A 12,518-nucleotide genomic window follows, 5' to 3' on the forward strand; every position below is an offset into this window, starting at 1 on the left:
AAATCTGCCTGCCTCTGCCCCCCGAGTGCTGGGATTAAAGCCGTGTGCCACCGCCCGGCTCAGGAAGAGATTCCTATTACAGCACATGAAAGTTGTGAGCTTTGGAACAAAGCTGTGGGTGAGTATTTTACTGAGAATCCATCAACATGGGGGAAGTCACGTCACTTTAGCCTTGCACATCCACCACTGAGACTGACCCGCTTCAAGGAACAGTATCATTACTAGGTAGGGACATTCCTCTGGATGCTGAATGCAACATTAATTACTTCTACTTTAACAGTTCCTGGCACACTGGTTCCAGGACCTGTGAATGTGACATGCACAAGGAAAGGGACTCTGTAATTCTGTTTACCTAGGGGACTGAGACATGAGCAGACATGTAGATTATCACACAGGTAGAGCTCTACTGACGATGGACCTTACCAGGAAGGTTCAGCTGTGAGAGAAGCCCACGTCATCACAGAGGCTGTGACATAACTAACTGCTAGGACAAGGAAACAGATTTTCCCTCCTGGTATCTAAAGAACCAGCCTTGTGGATAGCTTAATCATAAAATAGTGTAAGACTTCTGACTTCCAGAACTGAGAGACAACCAATCTGTGCTGTTCTAAACACCGAATCTGTGGTAAATTGCTGCACAGAAAAAAAAAAAAAATCAACATAGAGGTAAAAATTTAAGGATAATTAATGTATGTGTCTGTTAATAAGGCAATGGATGTGCATATGATAATATGCATGTTACATGAAATACATACAGCCATTAAAAAAAAAATGAGGTAAATTTGTACCCCTGGCACCAGATTTTATCTTAAATACTATTGATTCATATGAAAAGGCGAGCTATACAACAATCTTTTGAAAAGTTTTATACATGTATACACCTATGTATACACCTATGCAGGGTACACACGAAACACCTGGGATACTTCCTAATTATTCCTTGGTTTTTGTGGTTAGGGGAAAGCAATCATTAATTTTTTTTATCATCCTCATGATTTTTCTATGTGTGTGTTTGTTCCTTTCTTTCAGATATGTTTTCAGTACTGGAGATGAAACCCAGAGCTTTAGTCATGTTAAACACGTGCTCTACCCATGAACTACACATTCAGCCCCTGAGTTATTTCAGGTTACCATTTAGGCTGAAGAGATAGCTCAGTGGCAGAGCACTTGTGTGGTAAACATGAGGCCCTAGGATCTGTCCCCAGTAACCACAAGAACAGACAGAATCCAACTAAATTTCTAAAGTAACTTCAGCACTATCCCTTGAAGGTCTGGATGTGAGCTGTCTTCACATGCTGGTGTATCTGAACACCCCTGTGGTGCCCAGCCTAGAGATTGTATCCTTTCGGAGCTGTGGTCTAGCCAGCAGAAGTGGGTCACTGGGGTGGGTTGGGAGGTGATACATTTCTGATTCAGTTAGAGCTTTCGGCTTCCTGACCTATCGAGATGTAAACAAGCTGTAGTGAACATTACCACTGTCCCAGTCCAATCTGCTCCAGTGTTCCTTTTCTAGCCATGATGGACTGGAGTCCCTAAAACCATGAGCCAGTAAGTTCTTCCTCTTTTAAGTTGCTTCTGTCAGAAATTTTGTCCTAGCAACACAGAAGAGCAGCTAATATACACTTCTTTGAATTATCAGTGGTTCCTAAGAATTATAGCATACATCCTTATTTCTTCTCTACAGTAAACATTCTTTCACAGAATACCAGAAACTTACAAGTATAGAGGACATAATCACTTTTTCTTTATGCTACGGCTGCCAGATGTTCCCAGTTGGTACAGTTTATGAGACTGTACCAAGCATATACCTATATAGCTTTCATTTAAGGGCAAAGGAGACAACACAGCAAGACTGAATGAGGAGGCCAAGATTCCATTATGATCTATCTTCCTTAACAGCACACCAGGCCTTTCACCAGGATCCCTGGATCTGTGTGTACAGGAACTTAGTTGTGAGCCCTCTAAAGGCCTCATACTTACACAGTTTCCTTTCTAATGTTCTAGCCTGGATTCCCAGGCAGCACAATTTCCTTTTTAGCTACCACAACCTCCTCGAGTATTTCTTGCTGTGCTGGCAACAAACAAGCCGAATTCCCTTCTGTCTGGGAACGTCTCTGTTTGCCTCCATTCTTGACGACTGTCTTCACTGGATACAGACTAGGTGACAGTTTCTTTCATAGGAAACATCATTTGACTTTTTCTGAACTATGGTGATGCTGATGACAAGTCAATGGTCATCACTTCTCTCTGTGTAATATTTTTTGGTCTGCTTTCAAATTTTTGTGTTTTGTTTTTTTGTAATTTGTCTGTGACTTTTCAGCTCAATATGATGTGCTGCAGCCATAAGAGGTCATTACCACAAATCATGCCTACTCTAAGTGAGATGTGCTATGTGTATGTAAATGCTTAATTGATTGGTTTGCACACACATATACACACATACCAGTAATAAATACATACATGCAGTTGCACACACACTCATTATCTCAATAATTTTATATTGATTACATGCAAAATGATATTTGGATATACTGTATTTTTTTTTTTAAGATTTATTTATTTATTATATGTAAGTACACTGTAGCTGTCTTCAGACACTCCAGAAGAGGGCATCAGATCTTGTTAGGGATGGTTATGAGCCACCATGTGGTTGCCGGGATTTGAACTCAGGATCTTTGGAAGAGCAGTCGGGTGCTCTTACTCACTGAGCCATCTCACCAGCCCTGGATATACTGTATTAAACAAAACATTAAGTTTCTTGCTACTGTGTACTTCTTTAACATTGTCACTAGGAAGCTTTAGACACGTGGACTACATACATGGTTTACACATATGACAGTGACATATGACTCTTAGGAAAACCTTTCTCACAAACTCTGCTTCAATACATTTCAACTGCACAATACACTTCAGTCCTCAGAATCTGTAAATTTTGTAACCAGAGCCTTATGGATAAAAAATTATTTTTATTTTTAATTTACCTTTATTTTTTGCTTGTATATGCTAGATGTATATGCATGTATTTCTACTGTGCATGTGTGTGGAGGCCAGAGACAGGTGGCCTCCCTTACTTTGTGAGATCGAGCCTCTCACTGAACCTGGAGCTCGCTGGCTCACAAGGTCAGCTGCTCAGTGAGCTACTCCTCTCGTCCCTGCCTCCCAGCACTCTAGTGCCCAGTGTTATGAGGATGCTGGGGATCTGAGCTCAGTCCTCGTGCCCGTGAGGCAAGCACTTCAGCCACTGAGCCGTCTCCACACTCTGCAGATGAGTATTCGTCTTTTTCTGTTGTCACAAACACTACACAGTGATTATTCTCCTAGCATTCTCTGGCAGGGGCATACCTGTAGTGTGAGATAGACCAGTGGTTCTCAACCTGTGGGCTGTGACCACTTTGGGGATCACATATGATTCCTGCATATCAGGTACTTACATTACAATTCATAACAGCAGCAACATTATAGTTATGAAGCCGCAATGAAGTAATTCTATGGCTGGGGTCAGCACAACATGAGGAACAGTATCAAAGGGTCATAGCATTAGGAAGGTGGAGAACCACTTGAGATAGACTGAGCGGCTGGGTCAAAGTTACATGCACTTTTGATTGGAAGATGCAGCCAACTGCCCCTTTTCAAGACGGCAGTATTACCTCTCACCTCACATACTCTTTGGATAATGTGCTATCAGTACTTCCCAACCAAGAAGAGCTCCCTCCCGTAACCCTATGAAGTGGTGTCTTATTTACTATTTTATGCTGTGATAAGACACCATAACCAAGGCAACTTGTAGAAGAAAGAGTTTATTTGTGCTTACAGTTCAGAAGGAAATAGCTACACTACAATTACAAACTTTTCCATAACTTCCCTTGCCTAAAATGACGACTGTCTGTCCACCGTCCACCTTGGGATGAGAAAATTCACATGAAATATCCCCACTTTGGACAGAGAGTAGCCCAGGCCTGGGCTGGGACTGCTACGCACTGCATTCTGCTGGTGTTTGTCACTACTGTAGCACTAAACTTATGGGAGAAACAGGCAGAGTTACAAGGATTAACAGTGTTAGTGAGAGGCCAAACCTACTCCATCTTGGGACCTGCCTCCTTTAAAAACAAACAAACAAACAAAAAACAAAAAAACCCAAAACTTAACTACAGCAGAACTCAGGCTTCACCAACATACCAGGAAGGACCCAAAGGCTTGTCTTTGTCCAGAGTTACTCCCTGGCTACTTCTTAGCAACAGTGAATCAAAGATTAGCCTGATTGTTTCAGATGTACTTTCAGACTGTTCATGATTGTATACAGTCTTGCTTCAGAGCACCCACCTGTCGGCTTACAATGGACATTCTGTTATATGCTTGTCAGGATAAACCCTCCCTCACTGACTTCCATTTCCTATAAAATCTTGTCCCACTGAGGGTTCGAGCCTGCTCTGCCTTCCCTTCCTGTCCTGCTGTGTCAGGGTTGGATTGGAGGAGAGTCCAAGTCCACGCTTGTAATGAAGAGACTCTAATGTTATTACACCGGAAACGGCTCCTTGCTGGTCTTTTGGGGTTCACAAACTGTTCCTGGCACAACAAGAGACCACTGAGGAAGAGCCACCCTGCTCCGCTGGCTTTAAGCCCCACCTCCCATTCCTCTGGTAAAACTACAAAGGTAAACATCAACTCTACCACTCCTCAGGATTTAAACTGCCCAATGAAAAAGGGGGAATACTCTGGCCTTACTAAGGGTCATTAATAGAGTTCCTTCTTCTGGTGAAGAGAACGCACGCTCTACCTCTAGCCCTGGATGGAGACCTGACAAGTCTAAGCTCGCCTGAACTTTACAATCTACTGTGTCCTTCCCTTGAAAGTTAATCCAGGAGTTGGGGGGATGGTTCCGTGGTAAAGGGCACTGGCTGCTCTTTCACAAGATCCAGTTTCAATTCCCAGCACCTACACAGTGTCTCACAACCATATATAACTCCAGTCCCAGGGGAAGAGGGCAAACTCTTCTGGCCTCCACGGGCAACTGGCACACATGGTGCACACACACACATGCAAGCAAAACATCCATACACATAAAACAAAATTAAAATGTTTCCAGGCTGGAGAGATGGCTCAGCAGTGAAGAGAACTGACTTGTCTTCCAGAGGTCCTGAGTTTATTTCCCAGCAACCACATGGGATCTGATGCCCTCTTCTGGTATAACTGAAAACAGCTACAGTGTACTCATACATAAAATAGATAATTTAAGATTTATTAAAATAAAAATATAATTTTTCCAAAAAATTAAAGAGGTAATTAAGCTGGGGCCTGTCAATCACCTGGCCAGTTTGCCTCTATCCACCTTCTCACCCTCAAACTCTGGTTCACTTGAAGTCATGCCAAAGAGGACTGATTACCCCTTAATGAAATACTGTGCTCGGCCTTCCCAGAAGCCTTTGGGCAGAGCCACCTTGGAGCTTGCCCAACTTTCAGAGTTATTCCGAAAACTGTAACTTTTCTTTTTTCTTTTTTTTTCTTTTTGGCCAAAATCCTAAACATGCTTTCCTTGGCATTCTGGGGTTTCTCACCCATTCTCAAAAGCTACTTCCCCTACCACACAACTGTCTGCTGTGGAGAGAATATCTTATGTCTGTATGGATGTGGTACCTGTCAATAATAAATCTGATGGCCTATGGCTTAGGCAGGAAATAGGAAGTGTGACATCCGGGAGGAGAGAGCTCTGGGACAATGCCAGGAGAGAGCTCCACTTGGGAAGATGTGAGGAGACAGACACATGGTACCTGAGCACAGGTAACCAGCCAGGTGGCAGAGTGTAGGTTAAAATAATTGGGTTATTTTAGTTATGATCTATTCAGAGCAGAGCCTAGCTACATGGCCAAGGTATTTGTAACTATATTTTGAGTCGCAGTCTTACTTCTAAGAGCATGAGTCTGGGAGGAAGAACCACACCTAGCATCTACAGTTTGCTGTCATGCAGCCTGCTGACCTCCACTGCTGAACCTGCCTTTCTTGGGCCCTACTCACTCTTCCTGGCAGCTGCCAAGACTTACTGCTTTGCCTGCCCTGTTATTTTTCTCAATCTCTAATAACATTTTCTTTTTCTTTTTTTTTTTTTTTTTTTTTGGTTTTTCGAGACAGGGTTTCTCTGTGTAGCCCTGGCTGTCCTGGAACTCACTNTGTAGACCAGGCTGGCCTCGAACTCAGAAATNCGCCTGCCTCTGCCTCCCGAGTGCTGGGTTTAAAGGCGTGCGCCACCACGCCCGGCTTCTAATAACATTTTCTTCAAGCTTCCTTCTGAGTACATGTCTAGATTCTTTTATTAATGAAATTAAGAACCCAAAAGAAAGGACCAAATTTCCGTGGCAACTGAGGGCCACAGAAGATATTTTAAATTATGTCTTATGTCTGTATGGATGTGGTACCAGTTGATAATAAATCTCATGGCCTTCGGCTTAGGCAGGAAATTAGGAAGTGGGACATGAGGGAGAAGAGAGAATTCTGGGATTGAGCCAGAGGAGAGACCCAATGGTAGAGAGACCCTCATACCTCTCTCTTTGGCTAACACAATGGGGAAGGAGTCCCCATTTAAAAAAGAAAGCACCTGGGAGGTCTTATAAGGTGGTTATCATCTGTGCTGGACCTGGCAGAATCCTCTGATAGGTGTGAGGAGGGAGGCTTTTGTATATTTTCCTTGCAAGTCAGCTTCAAACTGGAGTTTGCATACCCCTGTTAAATGCTAATTTTGCAAGGGAGAAAAGTGACAGGGGCAAAAAAAAAAAAAATGGAAACACATCCACATCTGAGTCAGAAAGCTATTTATGCAAAGACAAGCTTCACTTACTGTGCCTGGGGCAGCCAGCAAATCCACAGCCATTTCCCTTCTTAGTTTTCCTGCCAAAGGAGAGCCGAGTGCTGACCAAGTATGCCTGGGAAGGAAAAAAAAACGGTGTAGTAAGGAATTCTGGTACAAAGGGAAGGCTTGGAGCCAGGAGGGTAAAGCCACCCACAAAGGGGGTCTGCACAGGTGGCTGTGTGATTAAAAGCACTTCCCTTGTTCGAAAAGAAGTTTGATTATCAGCACCCACACTGGGCTATCCACAGCTACTTGTAACTACAGGGGATCCAACATCCTTTCTGGCTTCCTTAGGACCTGTGTGCTCATGGGCACAGACACAAACATACACACATAAAAATAAATTAAGTTTTGAAGCCCACCCATAACGGTACCAAATGATAAGAACACTGACCAAGTCAACCTGCCAAAACTTCATCCCTTCTGTATATTAATCACACTTCTTCTCTCTTACACTGATTCCTCCACACCCACCGACAGGCCTGTTAGCACCTTATACAAAATACGTGGCAATGTCAAAAGGTTGCAGAGGACTGATTTAAAGTATAAAGGATAACGTGTCCAAGCTCTCTGCAAATGCTGTGTCTGTCTACCTCAAGAACCTAAGTGTTGGCTGTTTGGGAATTCCTGGAACCAGTCCTCTGTGCAGCAGAGGTGGGGCTGTGCTGTCGACGTGGCTGAGGTGGACAGCCAGGAGGTTCACAGCCTGCCCAAAGTGACAAGACAGCAAGCATCACAAATGGGAAGGAAATTCTGCTTCCAGTCTAAGGCTCCGATCAAGACTCTGCGAATGCTCGGGCCACAATGTGCCTTGGTTTCTTCATCTGCACCATAGGCACAATGAAGGGCCACGGGGCCTGTAACTTGGTATTAGATGCGCTAATTCATTAAGTTAGATTAGACTGTTAGGTTTCGGCTGTTGACTTTAAGATCTGCATTGCTAAGATGCTACATAAGATCCACAGGCCTCCGGCTCCGCAGTTTGGTCCCAGCCACGCTTCGTGGCGGGCCGAGCCTGCAGGAGGGTCCCGGAGCCAGAGGCCGCAGAGCAGTCGCCAGGCCGCGCCGGGCCCGTCGGGAAGCCCACCGCCCGCTACGCCCCGCTCGCCCCCTTCACCCCACTCACGACGCCGGCGCTCGCTCCCGCCACTCTCAGCACGAGCAATCTCGAGGATGTCGGCCCCAGACGCGCTCTCCTGGCACAGTCAGGATCACCTCGGTTAGGAGCCCCCCAAAAAGCCGCGAGCAGCCCCGCCACCGGGAGAAGCCCCAGAGAACTACTACTCCCGGCGTGCCTAAGGTCTTTTCTGACTACACCTCCCAGAAGGCACCGGGGCCAGGCGAGTTCGGAAAGCTGAGTCGGGTTGTGTTGCACTGCAAATCCAGCAAACCTGTCCCTGTTCTCTCAGTCAGTCCTCAGGCTTGTTCGCTAGGAGGGTGAAGTGACGTGACAGGACAAAACTGGAATTTAGGGTTTAGGAGCGAGGAACCCATAGGTACCAGGCCAGCCTGAGTGACTGCATGTGGACAGCCAGGACTACATAGCGAGACTAAAACCAAAAAAGAGCAAAACAAAACAAAACTCTAGGAGAACCTTAGCCCACATCACTAATCACTGTGGTTTATTTTTACTGTATACAATATGCAGAAAGCAATGTGACATGGGCCTTGATGTGCATCCCAGGATGGCTTCAGAAAGCAGGAGGATTAAAAAATAAAAGTAATTGATTGAATGCCTTTTGATTTTTTTTTTTTTTTTTTTTTTTTAAATCTAGCTAGCTGCTGAATCCTAAAATCAATTGCCAATTGGTTGGGACAGTAATGGACCTTCAGAGATCCTGCCTACCTCTAACCTCTAGGGTTTCATTGTTTTGTTTTGTTTGTTTATTTGTTTAAAAGAAATACATAACCTTAACTCTCTTGTTTATCTTTCTGATCTGGGAACTCAACCTGAAGAACAACAAAAACTCAGCGGTGACATTGTTTAAATAGCCCCTCACAGCTGAACCTAGGCTTTCTCAGAAGCCACAGTCTATTGAGTGAAAAATCCCAGTTTCAGGTATGTGTTGCCTCAGTATCACTGGCCTTAGAGGCCCCATAACCTCTCATCCTACAAAAGCAATTGTTTCTGGTTTTGTTGTTGTTTTTTGTTTGTTTCCTGAGCTGGAAGATACCTCCATGTGCTAGCTCATTGTCAAAGTGCTCAAAAGCAGCTGTGCAGGCTCCTGGGGTAGAGCCGATGCCAATATTCTTGTTTAACAAGAACATAGTATGAGTAGAGCCAGGATTTTCCATTTTCATTTAAAGCCTGTTCCACTGGAGAAAACTTGTATTTTTCAGGGCAAAACCTATGGCTGGGGAGATCCTAGTCCCCAGTAAGGGAAACTACTGCTATTATTTTGTTTAATAGGTATTACATACCTTCAAACCATTTGAGATTATGGGAATAGATAACCACAGCTATTAACACTGGTTGTAGGAGAAAACTTTTTTTTAAGTTGTGTATGCTCATATGAGTTTAGATATCCATGAAAGCCAAAAGCCTTCCATGCCCTGGAGCTGAAGTTACAGCAAGTTAGGAATCACCCAATATAGGTGCTGGGAATTGAACCAGGGCCTTTCGCAAGAATCGTACTATAACCTGACTTTTGGCTACTTTGTGCGTTCTTTTTTCTCTTACCTTCTCCACCCTTATCCCTTCCAAACCCCCAACACTAGGGAGGAGAGAAAGGATAGAGGGGAAAGGGGGTGATGATATCATTAGACTACTTCCTGCTGATGAGGACCTTTGAATTCCTTGGGGGCAATTTTGATCTTTGTAGTCAGGATATCGCCAACCAGCAACAGCAAACAGCAGGAGAGGCGTGAGCTGCCACGCCCGTCTCAGGGACTCTTGTATTTATATACCCTCTTAAGAGTTCTCAGAATTCCAACCGCCATACACTTGCAGAAACTATCTGCAGCTGGCAGAATCACACCCCTGCCAGAGCATGAGGCAAATCACAGTCAGCTGCTATGGACAATCTGAAGCAGCCCCACACCCCACGCCTGGGATTAAAACAAAAACATAGTCCCAAAGCATTACTATGTTTGAAAAGAAACAAAAATTCCCTCTATGTAGCAAACTGTTTTAACCATGGGATTGCAATTTCTCCTGACCTGGGAAACACCCCTCCCCAGTGGGAGGTAGTTGTTGTGGGTCACAGTTTGTCATAGCACTAAGAATACAGATTGTTGCTGTGCCATACTGAGCCTCGGCCATGAATGGAAGAAAACAGACATCTATATTACTCTAAGGCACAGGGAAGGTTGCAGAAGAGGAAGAATGGAGAGGGTGGCATTATATGCTTTGAGCTTATCTTGAATGGAAACAGGGGGAAAAGAGGCTCACAAGACTCAGGAAGCTCTAGAAATTTCATAGGCTTAAGAAGCTGACTCTAGAAGTTTATATAAACAGTGCACATCTGCTACAGGGAGCACAGTGCACATCTGCTACAGGGAGCACAGTGCNACAGTGCACATCTGCTACAGGGAGCACAGTGCACATCTGCTACAGGGAGCACAGTGCTACACTGTGACATAATTTCTCATTTCTAACAAATTGTGTGTGTGTGTGTGTGTGTGTGTGTGTGTGTGTAAATAAAATCTGAAATGCATTTGTCTGAGGAACCTTACCTCACAATTTAATACAGCAAAGGTATTTGCTCTCTGAGAAAAGCAAGTGGAGACAGCATGCATTTTGTGCCTTAGAGTGCCTTCGGGTCTGAACCAGAGGTGGTAAATTGTGGGAAGACAATTCAAGAAATAATACACCTGCACACTCAGGGTGATTTTCTTCTCAGCTTAGTGAAATTGTTGGGCTGACCTTCCTCAAATGCCTGATGTTGGCTGAAATCTAACTTCATACTCAGCCCTGACTAACTGCCTCTTATCACTCTCCGGATGAATTCTGTTACAGTCAGCGGGGAATGAATGTCTCAAGGCAGATTTAGCACATGCATTTTACTTCTGTGATTTTTCTCAGTAATGTGTCTTCTGGTGGTTGGCAAGAGATGAGCTCTGACTGAACGCTTTCCCACATGCTTTACATTTATATGGCTTTTCTCCTGTGTGGATCCTCGTATGTGTCATAAGCGAGGAACTCTGTCGGAAGGCTTTCCCACAAATTTGACAGTTAAACGGCTTCTCTCCGGTGTGGATTCTCTGATGCCGAATAAGGGCCGAGCTTTGGTTGAAGGCTTTTTCACAGTCACTGCATTTATAAGGTTTCTCCCCAGTGTGGATCTTTCTGTGCGTGTTGACCGCAGAGTGGGAACTGAAAGCTTTCCCACACTCTTTACAGTGATACGGTTTCTCCCCCGTGTGGATCCTGCGGTGGATATTAAGCCGTGAGATCCAGGAAAAGGCCTTTCCGCATTCGGCACACTTGTACGGCTTTTCTCCGGTGTGGATCCTTTGATGCTGGATAAGGGCTGAGCTTTGGCTGAAGGCTTTCCCACACTGCTTGCATGCATATGGCTTCTCTCCAGTGTGAATTCTCTGATGGATAATCAAGACTGAGTGGTAACTGAACACTTTGCCACACATATTACAGTGAAAGGGCTTCTCTCCGGTATGGATGCGGTGGTGTCTGCTCAGCCGTGATACTGATGTAAAGGCCTTCCCACACTGGCTACATTCATAGGGTTTCTCCCCAGTGTGAATTCTGTGATGCTGAGTCAGAGATGAGCACTGGCTAAAGGCTCTCCCGCACTCGCTACACTTATAAGGCTTTTCTCCAGTGTGGATTCGTTGGTGATTATTAAGGGAGGAGCTACCTTTGAAGGTCTTGCCACATTCCTTACATTCATAGGGTCTCTCTCCAGTGTGCATCCTCTGGTGCCCAATGAGAGAGGTGGTGAAGCTGAAGGCCTTCCCACAGTCACTGCAGATGTACGGCTTTTCTCCAGTATGGACTCTCAGGTGCTGTGCCAGGGACGAGCTCTGACTGAAGGCTTTCTGACATTCCTTACATTTGTAGAGCTTCTCTCCAGTGTGAGTCCTCTGATGTTTGCTCAGGGAAGAACTGTGGAGGAAGGCTTTCCCACAGATGTTGCATTTATAAAGCGTGCACACTGTGTTGAACCCCAGTTGTTTGAACAGAACTGAGTACTGCTGCGAGTGGGGTTTTCTCCCTCTGGAGGCAACTCCAGGTTTCCTAGGAAATGGAGGCTTTATACCAGGATTTCTCACAGGTCCGATCCCTGGAAAGCCCCTCTCTTGTATACAGTCTCTTCTAACAGAAAGCAGCATTTCGCTGAAAGGGTTTTTCTTATTGCCTGGTTGCTCCTCTAACTGTTCCTCATTTACACGTGTTTTTCCCAATATGAAGTTAAAAAATTTATCCACTCTCTGGTTTTTCAAGACTTCCTTATCTTCTTCTTTGGAAACTATGGGTTCAAACAAGTTTTTCCATCCTAAATTAAACAAAATATAAGCAACTCTTGCACAGAGAATAAAGGAAAATGATGTAAAATCATATGACACAGCAAATCCAAACTCAAAAATCACATGACACAGCTAACAAATCCAAACTCAAAATCTTAGGAAAGGTTAGGACAAGGACAAAGGAAAGGAAATAGAGGAGGGCATGCCCGAAAGGAAAGGTCTGGAGAAACGTGTGTGTGTGTGTGTGTGTGTG

The 12,518-nt window shown here is 44.5% G+C and overlaps 2 protein-coding genes across 3 annotated transcripts in view; both read right to left on the reverse strand.

Annotated features, from left to right (window-relative positions):
* The window catches only part of Znf354c (zinc finger protein 354C), a 16,484-nt gene extending 8,368 nt beyond the window's left edge, over window positions 1-8,116 (reverse strand). Inside the window, exons 1-2 of the mRNA XM_021213009.1 lie at window positions 7,965-8,116; window positions 6,827-6,911 (exon numbers count right to left, since the gene is read on the reverse strand). Of these exons, the coding sequence (XP_021068668.1) occupies window positions 6,827-6,859 (33 nt within the window). The 5' untranslated portion in view covers window positions 6,860-6,911; window positions 7,965-8,116. The remainder of the gene's footprint in view (window positions 1-6,826; window positions 6,912-7,964) is intronic.
* Window positions 8,117-10,594: 2,478 nt separating this feature from the next.
* Znf879 (zinc finger protein 879) overlaps window positions 10,595-12,518 on the reverse strand; it is a 10,001-nt gene continuing 8,077 nt past the window's right edge. For both annotated transcript variants that reach the window (XM_021213008.2, XM_029546196.1), the window contains exon 5: window positions 10,595-12,294. In XM_021213008.2, coding sequence (XP_021068667.1) covers window positions 10,859-12,294 — 1,436 coding nt within the window. In that variant the 3' untranslated portion in view covers window positions 10,595-10,858. The remainder of the gene's footprint in view (window positions 12,295-12,518) is intronic.

The sequence above is a fragment of the Mus pahari genome, chromosome 14, assembly GCF_900095145.1.
Source record: "Mus pahari chromosome 14, PAHARI_EIJ_v1.1, whole genome shotgun sequence".
NCBI classification, from domain to species: Eukaryota; Metazoa; Chordata; class Mammalia; order Rodentia; family Muridae; genus Mus; species Mus pahari.